This window comes from Gavia stellata, chromosome 15 (genome assembly GCF_030936135.1).
Source record: "Gavia stellata isolate bGavSte3 chromosome 15, bGavSte3.hap2, whole genome shotgun sequence".
Lineage (NCBI taxonomy): Eukaryota > Metazoa > Chordata > Aves > Gaviiformes > Gaviidae > Gavia > Gavia stellata.
The window spans coordinates 4,215,097-4,232,044 of NC_082608.1; the positions used below are offsets into that span (position 1 = coordinate 4,215,097).

At 43.8% G+C, this 16,948-nt stretch overlaps 1 protein-coding gene across 1 annotated transcript in view; it reads right to left on the minus strand.

Annotated features, from left to right (window-relative positions):
• SLC6A2 (solute carrier family 6 member 2) overlaps window positions 1-12,398 on the minus strand; it is a 73,027-nt gene extending 60,629 nt beyond the window's left edge. The window contains exons 1-2 of the mRNA XM_059824706.1: window positions 12,369-12,398; window positions 10,093-10,390 (exon numbers count right to left, since the gene is read on the minus strand). Of these exons, the coding sequence (XP_059680689.1) occupies window positions 10,093-10,390; window positions 12,369-12,398 (328 nt within the window). The remainder of the gene's footprint in view (window positions 1-10,092; window positions 10,391-12,368) is intronic.
• Window positions 12,399-16,948: the final 4,550 nt, after the last annotated feature.

The following is a 16,948-nucleotide window of genomic DNA, read 5'->3' on the forward strand; positions in this document are numbered from 1 at the left end:
CTTTGGCATGCTTCAGGATAGACATTGCAAGAGGTGTTCGATTACAGACGAGAAAGAGAGAGAAAGAAAAATAAAAGTTAAGTCAGTGAAGAGTGCTATTTAGTACACATACTTGAGAAGGTGCAGAATAAATTATAAATAGCTAGCAAAAAATAATATACACAATACTCAGCTGCTTTTTTCAGTACGTATGCTAGGCCCATGGTAACAGCTTGTTTGTATGCTCAGTGAAGCAATCAGATAGGGTGTATTCTTCCATGCTGCTGATGGGCCAGAAAATCAGTGGCTTCCCACAGTTCTGCAGACTTCAGTAAAGATGAATGCTATGCAATTACCCGGCCACAATCCTTCCTGTACATCAATGCCACAAACACTGTTTCTGAAAACTAACAAGAGTGCTATAGGAAGACATGGCTTTTTACTCACTCTGTCACTAATTGCAGTGCTTGGAAATCATGCAATATTTTTCTCCGGCTCTGAAATAAAGACTATAAAGAAGTAATATTCTTCTGCTGTTGAAATCACAACTGCTGTGTACTTCAGTGGGGCGGGATCAAACTGGTACTGCTCTTCTGATGCTTGGTTTTTTTCTAGGGAAGCAGTTTCCAGCAAAGCAGTCCAAGATATTTGTGTAGTCCAACACCACCTGTCTGGGAGTGTCAGATCCTATTTTGGACACTTAAATTAGTGTATATTCTTAAACAATAGTAATAGCCAAACAATAACAACCAGTTAATACCTGCATTAAAAGCACAGCTTCTGCCATCGCTTGTGCTTTTGGAAGTGAGTGGTTGTGCTCATAAAGCCTTAAAGAGCAGGAGCACTGGAAAAATTACCATCTTCTATAAAAAGGCTTATTGTATAATAAGGGCAGCTTGTCTTACTGCATACCAGCAATCAGAACACTAGTCATAAAAAACATTTATGGACTGGCAAAAGACAACTGCCTGCCCAGTCCTGTCCGAGTTTTGTTTAGTAATATGTTATCACGGAATTCCGTGCACTGGGAAGTTGGTAGCGTGCTTTGGGTGAATACGAGTGTAAAGAAGTATGTGGCTTACATAGCCAGACCTCCCTGCTGACAGTTTCTGTTTCTGAATGGTAGACCCTAGTCCTCAAAGTGGTGTGCTGTGCTGTGCTGTCACCTTTGTCATGCTTCAGGAGACAGATTGCAAAACTTGTTTAAATAGAGAATAGGGGAAAGGAGGAGAAGGAGTGAAAATAAAACAAAGGATAGCTTTGATAAGTAGTTTAGAGGTTCTTTCCTATGGTCTTTGTGAAGAATAATCTGTCATAAGGCAAGGAACTTAACTGTTTCCCTTCGGTTCCCCTCACCTCCTGCCCCCTTCTTTATGGAATAAAGGTTTCAAAATCTGTATGGCTAAAATTAAGTATGTTGAATCTATACAGAAGTTAAGATGCTGAGTTATACTATAGTTACGTCTCCAGAATTTCCATGAGAACAGGGATTATTCAGCAGCACTGGGGGTCTAGGCCCTTTCGGTGCTGATTTCCTGAAGGACTCAGATACCCATCTTTGGGAAGCCAAGTTTTGAGTGTCAGTAAAGCCTTTCATTTGAAACTATTCTGACTTGGCACCAGTGCATAAGATCTACACAATTAGGATGAAATCTTGCCATGAAAGGTTCAAGACTTAACTCGGAGGCAGGGAGAAGGAAAAGGGAAGATTAAGGAGTTGTAGTTGGAGGAGGGAATTACAGGTTGTCAAGACATGGGTAATAGGCTACTAACATGAATCCTTTGTCTCCAAATGCCCTGAGGAAGGGAAACTGAAGGTTTATAATCAGTGTGATATTCCTGGAATCTTTACATACTCTTCATTGAAACTGGATTGGGGCAGTGGAGTTGTCCTGAGTACAACTTAATTCAACTTTAATAATAGTAACAATTTCTTGTTGTCACATTTCAAGTCAAGAAGTCAGGAGTCAGTTGCAAGATTCCCCCAAATCCAGTACCATGGTTTTGTATATTCTATATGAAGAATGGAAGGTACTAAGAGCAAGGTAATACCGAAAGATCTAGAACTGTATTACAAAGACACTCCGTTTAAATGTGTCTCCTGCCTCCTGAATTACAATATTTTAATGTAAATAAATCTCTAAGTATAGGATTTATTTGGTTATGGTTTACTACTTTGTAATAGTGCTGAGAGCAGTTAGGTACAACATCACCTAATAATTACAAAGTATGTAAATGCTATGGAGTTTACAGTGCAAACTGATATTAGAGGGCCATACTACAGTTCTTTACTATTTAATCAATTGGTTAACCTAGGATAAAGGCTTTAGAACTGGGAGTTGCTGATATGCTTCCCAATAGACATAGGAAAAATGAAGGCATGAGCTATTTGATGGTGCTCCTCAGAATTACTCAAAATTCTTTAAACCATTTGTTTCCATTTTAATTCACAGCAAGAGGTACAGTACTTTGTGGACTGATTTTAATCATCATTTCCCTCACAGCATATCTAAACACTTGCTAAAGCTGTATGTTCCCTCTGATTTTATGTGTAAATAGTTGTATTAGCATTCTGTTTCATATCAGTGTAAATATGGGGAGGAAAGTATCTGTCTTGAAATAACATCTTTAGACTGCTGGAGCTGTATTCACATGTTCACTGAACTGACAGACAGGTTTGTGGTATTTTGCCAAAAGATGAAAGGGAAATTCTTCTCCAAAACCATGTAGACCACGTCTCAGTCTCCTTAGAGATATTTTGGTTTCTTCAGTAAAGAAGGGCTGTGGCTGCTACACTCCTAATACGGCCTTTCTATTTTCCATTGCTCCCCGGGAATTTAATAAATAGCTTAAAAAGATGTTAGTGAGAAAACAGACTAGAAGCAGATGAAGCTTAAGTGCCTGCTATTTCAGCTTGAGTGCGTATCCAAAATGTGAGATCCCTAGCCAAGCTATAAGAAACTCCTGTTTCTTGTCTTACTGTTTCATTTTCAATTGGTGTTAATACGAACGTAGAAGGCTTCCTAATGCAACTTCCAGAATTTGCTTGTCCAGGAGGGATATATATCCTATTGGAATGGCTTTCTAGGGATATTTCAGTACTTCAGTTTCTTGGCAAAATTGAGAAGGGCATACAGGAATGAAGGCAGGGGGTGGGGGGCAGAGACCTTAAGCAGAGTTTTAAAATTTCCAAACAACAGAACTAAGTTTACTACTTGATGTCTTTTCTGCCTCTTACTTTAGAATAAAGTGCTTCTGACTGGTAATCAAAATGTGTTCATTCAGCATGCTTAGAAAGAGGTATCTTTGCTTTTGTCAGAACAGCTCATTTGGTTCACACCAGCATTTTTATTGCCTTGGTAACGTGGAGGAGCAAAGGTGGAAGACCAGTTTTGGTGATTGATTGGAGCACCCCTTCGATCAGTTCTGAATGCTTGTCCTGCATTAATCACAGGATGGTTCTCTTAAGGTGTAACATCAAGCTAAATACCATGAATCTTGTCTAGAACCTTTCTATGCTCGTATATCTCTAGAACCTTTGTAAAATTGTCAATCTAAGGGTTGTCAGAATTGTTCAGGAACAAATAACTTCTCCGCTCAGCCAGGTATTTAGCTGAGAGTCCATACAGTGTACCGCTTATACATTATTTTCGTGGTATCTTACCCCAGAGTCAGAAACTAGAATTTTAGAATTGATAAAAGATTTGGGTGAGAAAGATTCAGTTCTTCCTTATCAACTATTCATAATGCTTCATATGTAGTAGGCGTATGACATCGTAGCTTATAGCGCTGCAGACATTACAGTTCTGAAGATTTATTTTGCGGAGCCAACAAGACATGCAGAGGAGAACAGGGAATTTCAGAGAAGCAGCCGACAACTGGCATGTGAGCTACAGTGCTGGTGAGCCTAGGTGCATCTATGCTCTGTGGACACCAGATGATAGTGGCTGATCAAGGAGAGGGAAGAGAAGTGATGAAGTCATGTGGGAGAGGGAAGAGCACAACTGTGAGCTGGCCACTGACTCCAGCTCTGGGGAAGGAGGTACTGTCACACCACACAACTGAACATTGTCCCCAATGTCACACGATGCCCAGGAGCCCAAAGCTCATGGCCACAGTGTGGAGATCAGCATAATAGTTTAACCTATCTGAGGTCACTGGTTCGATGTGCTAATGGGAGTTGAAAACCCCTATTAGGAAACCAGAATCACTAGATTTGCATCTAAGCTTTGATTGATTGATGAGTCAAACGCTTGGCGTAGGCTTTGCAGTGAGATTACTTCAAAGTTGATTTATTGTTATCATCATCAATGCTATTTTGGAATGTAAACCCTGATATTACAAGGCAAAGGTCATCCACCTATGAAGCGTAAAATGCTAGATTATATTCTTTCTCAAAACAGTGTGGCAGGCACTTGGCAAAACGCAGGGGGCAGAGCCTAGTAGAAAGGCAAGGTGCTGCTGGTCAGCATCACAGCTTGCTTTCGGTGAAGCGGTGCGCTAGCCAGGCTCACAGCTCTGTGGGAGGTGATGCTTTCACAGGTGTCGTTCTCAATGTGTGACAGCTCTTGGCTCCTGGCTTTGTGCTGGCCCTGTTTGGGGATTTTTGGATTTGGTTGTATGCTGTCTTTTGTACCTGTGCTGTGGATTGTTCAGTCCTGCATTATAGCTTGTGAAAGTATGAATAGGAAAGGGAACATTAGGATAAATTGTAAGATACTTCTGTTCTAAAGCGTATTGATTGCTGGCGAACTGTTCTTTGAAGCAAACAATTTCTTCTAGAAATACTGTGGTCTAAAAACACTTAAGAAAATAATGCTTCAGAGGAGATTAAAAGTGGATATTATGATAGCTAGAGAACTGTTAAAATATTTATCTGCAGCTAGTCGTAAATTCATTAAAAGCTTAATCTGATTCTTATGATACACTAAGTCTCCAGTGACTAATCCGACAATTACATGCTTCCTAATGAGTAGTCTGAACACGACTGACCTTGCAAATACTTTGGCTCACAAAAACGTACTTTATGTTGGTAAACATTTTTTCCACAAATTTCAATGGGAAATACTAATTTTGCCTATGACTATGCAGGAAAATGAAACAAAAATGAACATTAATACTAAAGGTATCTTGTACAAAAACTACAATAGCTTTGTTACCCAAGACTGAGCATCATCCTCCCCCACTGTGAGCACATCAGTTAATCATACTAGGCATTACTCAACTTCGTTTGGCATCAGTAAAATTTTAGATGTAATCCAAATATCAGGGTAAATCTTTCCCTGAGTTGATGAGTCTAATTTTAATACTCTTCTTATTCTTTAATTCAGCATAGCCTCTTACAGAACTGGGGAGCACTTAAAAGGTTGGATGTGTTACAAAGACTTGTTTTGAGTACATTGATGTTGACCACTTACAGACAGAGTCATACAGCTAGGGAGTCTCTTTTTAAGAAAAGAAAAATGGGCTCTTGCCAGAAACGAGTTATAAAGAGGATATAGCACTTGTGAGAATAGCCAGTAGAAATGACCGTGGTTGATGATTTCTCCAGTGACATACCCTGCTCCTTGAAACTCTCACAAATGGACTGCACAAAAAGTATTTGATTGGCTGCAAACAGTGCTTCTCCTTTGTGCTGTGAGCAGCAGTCAAATACATGTGGTGTTTATTGATCAGCCAAAAGGACAAAGCGATGTTTGAGAATTCCCCCTTCTGGAGCATTGCCTTACCTGCTTAATGAGAGCTTACAGAATTTTACTGTCTGTACAGAGCCTCCCTATCATCTTATAAAGTAGTTTAGAGCACACAGTGGGCAAATCCTGCTTCCACAAAGTCAGTGAGGGCAAGATCTCATCCAATCTGTTCATACTAAATTTCCCAAAAGTTTTCTGTGGCCTGTTTCATATTAAAATACAGCCACTGGATCTGTCTCTGCCCTTGTAAGGCAGGCAAGTCCTATGGAAGTAGGTAACTGATACAAAAAATAAACGCTCTAGCTTTTTAGATCTTACTAAAGATTGGGGATTATTTTTTTAATAGCAGAAGAATGTTTCAAAAAATCACAGTTGTTCACAGAAGGGTTACATTCTGCCATCTATCTTTGTGCAGAAGTCCCATTGGGGTCTCTCAGCAGGCTAATCCCAAAACACAGATGTTTCTGGCTATTCATTCAGCATTTTAGTGCTGCTGGATGGTTCTTCCTCTCTAGCTTTTACTGGGAGCTTGTTAAAATACAAATATGTTTTTTGTTAACACCACCGGTGCTGTTTCCAAAGTTACCTAACATAAAGAAGTCTATATAACTACCACTGGGTGGTGTATGCCTTGCGTAAGGAAAACTCCCTGAGGTAAAGTGTCGGGAGTTTTGTATGTATGGAACTTCAAGATCTAACCCAAAAGCCTGTATGTCTAGTTTTTAATCAGGAAATTTCCCTGGAATTTATCGGAGAAAGAACCTCAAGGATTTGGCTAGTAAGAAGGTGGGGGTGTATATGCATCCGTGCCCTTGTAAAATTCAACTTTGAATGAGGGAATACAGCGTGTATTTATACTTTCCTTCAGTTCCTGTAAGTTCTCACGCTTTATTGAGAAGCACCTATTTTTACAAGCATGGAAAGGCCCTTAGCGTGTCTGCTGGCATCTCAGATTAATCATAGCCAGTCTTAGGAGCATAACAGTCCACATGTCACCCATGTCACTTTTTTCAGATGTAAAGGGGCATGCCATTTTCTACCGCTTTCATGTCCTTGATACTGTTGTTCAACGTTTAAGAGCATTTGTAGAACCTCTGTGGGTGTAGATTTTGGAAGGATAGCAGAATTTCTTTTTGCTAGATAGAACAAGCTATGCTGAAAACGAGTGTTAAAATACCTTAGTGGCTTAGGACTTACGGCATTGCCACATGCTTCCTTTTCACTGCCTATTTTGTATCAATCTGTTGAAGATACACAAGTTTATAACCCACATTTGACTATCTTTGTCTAAAGTCAGCTCTAGTTAAATTGCTGAGGCTGAGTAATTGCTGAGGCTTTCAGAATAAAGAGAAACTGAGGGAGGAAGAAGAAAGGAAACCTTTTTTCTTCCACTGATTTACTTTATACATGCCATCCAATTTAAGTTTAATCTGGTTTTTTTTTTTCCTTTATCTAGTAGCTCCTTATAAATATCAAAATGCAAACTATAACCCTATTATAAGCATCTTGTAAAACTGTTTTAAAGAATAAGTCTGAGCATGCTATACAAGTACGGAAACAGCACCTGATTTTGTCTCTTTAGCTTGCTCGGCAGTCCAGCAAAACTAAGATAATGAAATTAGATTTTCTCCATGTCTATTAGTACTTTATTTTTATTACATCTTCTGTATGGAGATACATAAGCCAGCAGTTATGTGAAAACCACTGGATTATTCTTTTGAGGTAGCAAAACTTGCTCTAGTGCTAAAAAGGTTCCCTCATGCAGTAGTGGGGGGGGAAGGGGGGAAGATATTTAAGAATATCTGTGATTTAGGACTGGAAAGATAGCAATGAAATCCAGCAATATCCGATAGCTCTGCCCTGTTGCCTCATGTTCTGTGCTGCTGTAGGAAAATTTACCCATAGGGCAAACAAGCTCCCAAACCCAGTTTGACAGAGAAAAAGGACTGAGTTGGCTTGAAACTCAGTACTTTCAGAGCCTCAGTCTCTTACAGGAGTGTCTACTAAACGAAATCGAGAGATATATCTACATCCAACATGGGAGGCAATGGCTTGAAAATTTTTAAGATAGCATAGAGACAATTGTTGTAAAGAGAAGAAAGAGAGGAGTTAACCAGTCCCTGGCTATGTTTCTATTCCTCACTTCACAGTGCAGGGTCTGTCCTGGAAATTCTGTCACAACTGATATGCTGATGGCCGTGCTCTATCAAACAGCATAGAAAAAGAAAAATAATCTCAATATCCAGATATGATTAAACTTCATTAAGTCAAACACAATCAAGTTGTAAAAATCAGTTTGCCCCCATTAGCCTGAGCTGATGTGTCTTCGTCCAGCTCAGCTAGCTGATGTCCTCCGTGAGAACACCTCCTTAGGAAAAGGCCATTGTTGATGGTTTTTGACCATTGGGATTATCCCATCTTTCATGTTATGGTAAAATAAGTCTTTTAAGTATCAGTAAAAGATGTTGTGGTATTATGTATGTGTTCGGGAATGACATCCTAGGTGTTGCTTGAGGTGCTTCATACTGCGGTTTGTTCTCTATTGAAGAGCAGGGTAAAGGAGTGTTTGTAATCTCTGTATCAGTAAGCAGTTCTCAGTCGTTCTATAGACTTCGATAGCATAGGGCCTCTCTACCTTTGCTTGTAAAGGTCTGAGTTCACTTTGATGGTATGGAAGAATTGGTGCAAACTTTTCACTGAAAGGTGCCTCTTGCAGCTGTGAAGTAGTTAGCTTTCTCTCCACTGCAATTTGGAAGTATTTGAATGAAAAGATGCTAATAAAGACACAGGTTTCTCTAGCTGAACTGACATACGATAATACGTGGAGACTAAACAAAATGGAAGAGAGCTGCGGACTGTTACCTCCTGTGCCTGAGCTAGCAGTAAATTATAAAGGAAGCAGGTTAGCAAATTAAGTGACCCAAAATACAATAGAAAAGAGTTCAAGCACTCTGGGTGTCACCTTGTGCAATGTGAGATAGGGGAATATATCTCTTTCCCTAAAAATTGCCAGATGACCTGGAGATCTGGCAATGGTGTATATGTAGTGAGTGGCATGAATGATGCTGCTGCTACACCTGCACCTGACAGCCCGGGCACCTGCTGGGTTCATGATGCATTGTGCTGCTGTAGCGTGAATTGCTAGAATTATTTTTGGACATAATGAAATAAGGATGGAGGTTGTTTTTCAGTACTAACCACTTTCTTCAGCCTGTCTGGGTGGTGAGCAGAGAGATTTTCTGACTCCTCTCAGAAGTTTTGGAGGTACCAAACTAGACCAAGCGTTTCAGTACCAGCCCTTTCTAGTATCCTATTAAGTTCCAAGGATGGGTGTAATTCCATGTTATTTGGTAGGGATTTTCCCATCCTGCAGTCCTCTTTTCACAGGAAGCAAGTATTTTATGCCACAAGTGTGAGCCATTAGCCTTTATCACCAGGCAACCACATTATCAAGACATACATAACTATCTTACAGCACATGCTTTCTATCTAGCAGTTCTTCTATCTGTATCGTTCACCATTCACACAAACAGTCCTCCATCTGCTAGGCAGGGTCTGTTCTTCCTATGTGTGATTTGAAAGCACCCCAGGCACCTGCCCGGCTTGCAGATGGTGTTACTCCATCACAGTGTGGAGTCATCACTGACAACACAGCGTATTTCAGGGAGATGAAAGGGGGTGATGGAGTTAAGGTCTCACTAAAGATGTGCCAGACGATCTGAGCTAACTGGAGTTATTGTGTGTAATTTTGTGTTGCTGCTGTCATTGCCAAACTGTGGAGGAGGTGAGCTTTTGTTTGCAACAAGTCTCCTACCTACTTTGGGGGAGGGGGGGGGAGAACCCCCAAACTGCAGAATGGAGAGCAGAAATCTGGATCCCACGTTAAAACTGCCCCCGAGAAACCTTTCAGTGGTCCGGCGCTAACTTTTCTAGATGCCGTTTTCCTGCTCAAGTGTTTTTGGTTGGGTTCCCCCCCCCCGCCCCCCCCCGATGCTACTTTTTGCGAACGAAAAAAGTGTTAAGCAGGCTCAAGTGGCAGCAGCCGGCGAATACGCCTGGGCTGCAAACTAAGTTAAACTCCGAGGGGCGTGCGAGCGATCCTTACCGTGCAGGGTCTGCGCGGCAGGGCGGGAGCGGCGAGCCGTGCGCTGCCGGGGCCCGGGGCCGCGGCGGGTGCCCCGCTCGCCGGGACGCGCGGTGCCGGATGGCGAAGGGAGGAGCGGGGGAGCGCTGGGGCAGAGCGGCAGTGCCGCCGCTCCTCCCTTCGCCATCCGGCACCGCTCCCGGGCGCAGCGGGGTGCGCCTCGGCTCTTGGCTTTCCCCCTGGAACTCCGGGAGGAGGAAGGGGATGCCGCCCTTGCGGCCGTGCGGCTTTGGGGCGCGGGGCCGGGGAGAAGGACCTCGCAAGCGGTGCTCTTACCCCCTCCATTTTTGTAGCAGAGGTAGGGGAATCGCCAGACGTTGGCCAGGTCCACGGCGAAGCCGATGACGGAGAGGAGGAAGTCGATCTTCTTGCCCCAGGTCTCCCTGTCCTGGGCGCCGTAGCGCGGCGCGGGCGCGGCGGGCAGCAGGCTGCTGCTGGTGTACTGCACCCCGTTGTGCTCCTTCACCAGGATCAGCTCCACGTCCTTCCTCGGGGGCGGCGGCCCCGCGCGGTCCGGCAAGGGGGCCACCACCGACACTTTGCGGTCGGGCTGGATCTGTTTGTTCATCCTTGCCTTAAACATCCAGAGAGAGCGAGCTGAGGAGGGGGAGCGGGCGAGGCGGGGTGTGGGAGCGCAGATAACGGAAGTGCACTTCCCGCTGGAGGCGACTCCGCGCTCCAGCCCGCCGGTGTCAGCGCGGCAGGAGCGAGGCACGGCCGTAATAAGAGCCATGCAAATGAGGCGGGAGAGGGGGGACCGCGGCGCCCGCGCCCGCCGGGGTGCCCCCGGGGAGCGGGGCTTCCCGCGCCCTTCCTCCGCGGGGGAGCGGCCGGCAGCCGGGCGCGGCGCCGCTGCCCGCAGCCTGCCGAGCGGCGGGCGCACCTGGGGCGCGCCGCCCCGGCCGCCGGCGGAGCCGGAGCCTCCCGACCCGCGCCGTGCGCCGGCTGAGCCGGGGAGAGCGGAGCCGGCCGCGGCCCCGCGCCGTCCGGCCCCGCGCTGCCCCGGCGCCAGCGCTGCACCTCGTCCGCCAGCCGCGGCTTCACCTTAGAGCCGGGCGACTAGGGCTCGTCCTGCCGCGGACTGCGGGGCGCTCGGGGCTGCTCCTTCCCGCGAGGCACGGTACGCGTCCCCGGCCAAGCAACCTGAGAGCGCCGTTAGCAGGCAACAGGTAGAGCTAACTGGGATTGCCCGCTCCCCTTCTTTCCCGGCTGAACCGCACGACAGAGGCAGCTTTCCCCTGTCTGCTAGCGTGGCTTTAGTTAAACAGTAGAAGTTGGCTTTTGACATCAGAACCTGGTGGGGTGCGGGCTGAATGGCAGAGCCGGACACCGCTAATACTCCCACGCCAGGACTGATGGATGCCCGGCTTTTTCTTTCCTGGAAAGCATGGGGCCGGTAGGATTCAGTTGTCAGGTTGAGGTATTTGCAGGGCATTAACTATTTGCTGCCATTCCAAATGGGACCTGGGTCTTTTATGTGTAAAAGGAGCAAAGAATTAGCTGGCAGAACAACAGTGATTGGTGCCAAAAGTTGGCTAAATATATAGCTGCAGAAAGGGGTTTTCTGGGGCTCTTCCTGCTACAGCTGTGAGCGGTAACTGGACGTTCAGTGTCTGTTAAGGGAATAAAATTTGAGCACAAAAGGCAAAAATGGGCTCCCCCTCCCCAGTGTTAAATAGCTTCCCTTCTGCCTGGCATCAATGAGAATAGGTCAGATGGCAGAGGATTCTCGGTGGTGCTACAGCCTACCGTTCTTATTCACTCTGCTAGGACTGATAATACAGTATTATAATTGTAATCTACGAAGAGGTGCTAGTCAGAGTTTGCAAGGAATACCAGGTTCCTCTGCAAGCTTGGAATGTGGAAAAGAACCCCAACTCAGAGTTAAAGCTCTGATGCATATTGGCATCTTCCCCTCCTCTCTTCAGGCCACAGACTACAAAGATGCTAGTAAGACAGCTATTGACAATTTGCAGATTTTCTGCCTTCATAAAAAGCTTTTGGTTCAAGCTCCAAGATCCAAGCTGTGACTTGGATCCCAAAGCCCTCGTCTGGGTGAAGTATTTAAGCAGTGGCAATACTGTTTCAGAGCAATTGTATGCTTAGAACACGCAGCTCATATGTTCTCTTTTGGTTACTCTGTGGTTTCCTGCCCTCATCTTCTCCGAATACACCACATAAAACCATTTTCTCTATTCTTTTTGATATTGTGTGCCATACGTGCTGCAAGTACTTCCCCCGTGCACAGTCATTACATAGTACCCTGTAAATACTCGCTGTTTGCCCATGCAGTACAACCCACGTTTTTATACTAATGCGCAGCTACGCTGCTGCCTACTCCTTATACCATCCATCCATCACAGCCACCAAACGCATCAAATACATACTCATGTTATATGCAGTGCCCCCAAATATGCCCACATTCCCCTGCGTTTCAGTGAGCCTGCACACCCGTTCTCCTACAGCAAATAAGGACAAGCTCTGTTCTGGGCATAAGGAGAGCCTCTGCTCCCAGCTGCAGAGCCCTGAAGCCACCTTGCTGACAGACTCACCAGGAAGCACTGGGGATGTCTCTGTCCCATTCCCTGGTGCCTATGGGGAGGGGAAAGATGACTGAAGTGGGATTCCTCCTTCTTGGTTCCACCACTCTAGGACTGCAGTCTCTCTGGGAGCTGAAGCTGTAGCCTCGCCAGTAAGGAGCTTTTTAAACCTGGTTCCCCTCTCTCCACGTGACTATTACTGCCTTAATAATCTGCACAGACTTCCTACGCTAGACAACAGCGCTCCCATATTGCTTCTGGAAAAATAAGGCCTTGCTAAGGAACACCCTTTTCCCCACAAGGTCTCAATTAGCTGAGCTTGATCATGATGTCTATGGTGGGAGGAATCTAGAAAGCCCCCGCTTACTTCCTAAGAGAATTAAGTCACTGTGCATATATATATGCGCCTTTAGTTCTTGCATGGAAAGTGTGCACAATCTGGTTAATGTAATATCTGCTACACCCTCAAGGTAAGAAAGTCCTCAATTGGATTTTATAAAAAAGTTGCTTAATCTTGACTCTGTCTGGGTCTTGTTATGCCTAATGGAGCCTGACAGCGGGTAGAGTTGAAGTCAGAGAAGGGAATATTGTATTTAGAAACCTCAATGGAGCCGGGCAAGATGGCAGGCTGTTAGTGATATTCCACTGTTGACTGGGAAATGGGCTATAGTTTTCTTTAGAAAATAGCCGGGTGTTGCTAGGTTAGTCATCAGTTATTCAAATTCTTGTCTATCATTCTCTTTGCAACATATAGGAGAATATACTGTATGCTGTAACAGTAAGCTGGTATTGTCATTCTCATACGTTAGTGTCTGTGAAGAAAAAAACCACCCCAATGAACAACAACTTAGTGTGTGCTTCCAGATCTCCATTTGCTGCTGGTGTGAAGACTTACTGTGCTTGTTGGCAGCAGGGTTTGAGTTCTCCACCTTCGGCAGCACAGCCCTTTGCCACTGATGTTACGGAACTACAGGAGCTGGCTACTGTCCTTCCTATGGACCAGCTTTTGGGAAGGGCTGTATCAGTGTTCAAATATGTTGGTGCATCTGAAAGAGTCTTGCTTCATGTTAGGTCTGATACACTTGATGAAAGAGCTTGGCAGTTGAGCCAAACAAAACAGTGACTGAGAGGGGATATGATTGCTTTATAAATAAATTGAGGTAACTGTCACTGAGAAAAAAACCCCACCACCATTTAAATCAAAGGACAGAAGAATAATGATAAATTTAGTTGGAAAATGAGAAGAAGAGTTCTAACTATCAAACCAGTGAATACAGTGGGAACTAAAAACCCGGGTTTTAAGATACTGTTTTAAGAGGAGGGTTGTATGATGAAGTTGCTTGTGAGAGCTGGGATTTGGACTTGAAGTCCCAGGACATCACTTTCTCATTATAATTCAATATGTAATGAAAAGAGTAAAAAGGGGCAGGGGATATATACACCAACTATTTAATTTCACGTCCTGGTACATCCACAGAAACTCTGAGCTCATTCTGGCCTTGGGGCTCACCAGTACTGAAAGACTAAACGTTTTTCAAACAAAGTGCATAAGCTGAATGAAGTTAGGTTTGGTTATTCTGTGATAAAAGAAACTCGGGGAATAGCCAGTTGCTGTAGGAACTGGGAACAAAGTAGACGACAGCCTTCTGCCTGAATCGATGTTAAAACAATTTCCCAGTGATAGGAACATGGCAGTGGCAGGGGTGCCCATCTTTCTAGGTTAGCAGGTAAAGGATACCACACTGTAGACTGTATCAGACACCTTTTGATGACAGTAGATAGATCAGCTCCGGCTTCTTGGACTGTTAGGAGTGGGTTTGGCAGGTTTGCTTCATAGTATCTCTAAAATCATATTGCCATTCCAAATGTAGTGTTTACTTAGTATTTAAAAGCTTTGTGTTGTATTGTTATCAGGCTGTTGTCATAGTATCTCTTCCCTAGAGCCAAAGAAATGCATCTCTTTCACTGAGAGGGCCCATTTGGGTTGGTCCAACCCTGCATTTTGACAGTCAGTGTCTGTCATACTACAAACTGTCTTCAGACTGAAAATAAATATTACAAAAGCACTCCACAATGTTTTGTTATTCCATTTATACAAGAATGCCAAGTTCTAGGGGAAAACAGTGCCTCTCCCTGTTTCTTACGATAGTAGCATTTGTATCTTCCTTATCAAGTTGCTTGAGATTGTCACAAATACACACCTCCCAAGCTCATTTTACCTGGGATCTGCTGCCCCTGGCATCAGGTGACCTTCTTCAAGGGAGCCATCGGTGCCACTCAAGTAAGCTATCCCAGGGCATCTTTATCATTTTATCACATACAGAATGTGTGTGTGTGGAGAGGATGATGTTGAAGTCTAGGAGGTTTGTCCCTCAGAATTTCACCACTGCCCCCTCTCTATAGGCGCACCCTCTTCACCTCACTTTGGGCTCTTCCCAGCTTACTAGCACTTACTGTCTTTTCAAGATTATAAATCTACTTTGGAACATTTCACACCAGAAGTAGTTAAGTTCCAGCTTCAACAATATTCTTTCTTGCTACCTGTTTTGAATCGCTAGCTCTTGCTGCTGCTTTAGCATCAGGTTTATTTTATCTCAGAGATAGTTTTATGCGAGCAATTTGCAAAGCTGCGTATAAGCGGGGTGAAACTGGGAGCACTCCCAATTTCAGTCTGACTGTGCGTGAGGTGTGCTCCATCCTCCTCCCTTCATCTTGGCTTGTGCAGGAGAGAATCCAGGTGCGGGGTCCAGAAGGGAGCAAGGGCACTCACTGACCTAGCCCCTACTTCGAACAGTAAGAGAACCAGAACACTTGGGTCCACTGTAGTCCACCCTCTGGGTTCACCATGTCATATGTCCATGTAATCTTTTTCTTTCTAGTTGGAATAAACCTTTCCTGAGCAAAAATGGCCTAGATTTCAGATGAAGTCTTACCTACATTTAGTGAAACACTAATAATTCCCAGGATTATCAGCCAAGACTTCAATGAGAAGGGGATCTCGCTTGCCTTTTTCACACTTGTATTAAATGTTTGTCCACAGACAGGTTATAAACACCCAAGTCATTCTGCTCTGTCATTTCCAGATGGCGATCCTGTAGTTTACAGAGCAAATTCTTGTTTCTCTAATCCTTAAAGGCCAGCTTTAACATTTTATTCTGTTTGCTTGCATCCCATTTCTGTTACTTTAGGATTCCTTTGTTTTCCTGTGAGTCCCATTCTTCACTGTTTTAATATTTCCTGCCAACTTAATAATCTCCAAATTTCATTAGCGAACATAAACTTTTGGGTGCATATTATTAATGCAAATGTTTAATAAGCTCATTCCCAATAACAGATCTTTCCGGATAGGTAATCTCACTCCAAGCCTGTAATTATCCTTATAGCACAACATAGTATTATATCCTCCTTAGTCAGTTCCTTTCCTGTCTTAACAATTCTATTTATCTCCATCTCTTCTGCTCAGACTAACAATTACAAGTGTCACTGTAGCAGCTGCTTTTCTGAAGTCGTGACAGATGAATATCTACCACGTTTTCCTTGCTTTTATAAAAGGCAGTTATCAGAATAAGGTACCAGATTAATCTGGCTTCCTTTGGGAAGCTCGTTTTGCGCGTAGCAGTCTTCTGTGCTTATATGCCTATGGGTAGAATTCGTGAAAAGCGTTTTAACTTGGGAACTCCATGTGGTCATAGGATTATATATACGTCCCTAAATCAAGGCTTTTGTAAGATACTTCATAATTTCTGTCATCTGCAGACCCTGGACAAGACGCCTCGCTCGATGTCCAAAGCTAGACTGAGAGATGACCCAAAATATATCATGATATGAAAACTTGTTGAATTTCAGCTGACCTTAAGATTAGATTTTTTTTTTTTTACTGCACTGCTGATGGCAAGGTGCTGAATATTCTTTTCCTCCTGTTGAAAAGACTAAAAAAAAACCAGAAGCAACTTGTCCTTGCTTGCTGGGAGGACCTGTCCTTTCTCTTGGTGCCAGTCTCTTGCCGGTATCTCTGCTTGTACAGCAAGTAAAATATGTCCAATCGTGCAGGCTGCAAAAAAGACAGAATGAGCACTGATATCTTGCTTAATTAGAAATAGGCACCCTAACATGGGCTTCTGCTCTTAAATTTATTGTGTACTACACTGATTATTAAACAAATTCAAAGCAAATCTTTATGTAGTCTCATTCATTTTAAGAGGCATCATGCACCTATATCTGAAGACACAATAAGACTGATTCTTTTTCCAAATGCAAAACAGCTGATGTCACTGATTTCACTAAAGCCCAAACAAACAGTGAGAACGTTTAAATTATTCACTGTTGGTGCTTTCTACTAGGCCTAATATTAACATTTGGGACCAAATAATTTCCTTTGGTATAGAAACAGAACTCCCTTTGCGGCCAGGGAGAATGGTATGCACAGATCTGGAGAGGGCATGTGGAAATGAAAGCCTCACTTATCTAAATTCTGTTTGTCATTTTTGGCTTTTCTAAGAGTACTCAGAAACAAGTGAACTGTGCTCAGTAAAGTTGCCTTCTCAATACGGGAAGGCGTGCAAGCAGCAGCTCACAGTACTGTTGCCCAAGGC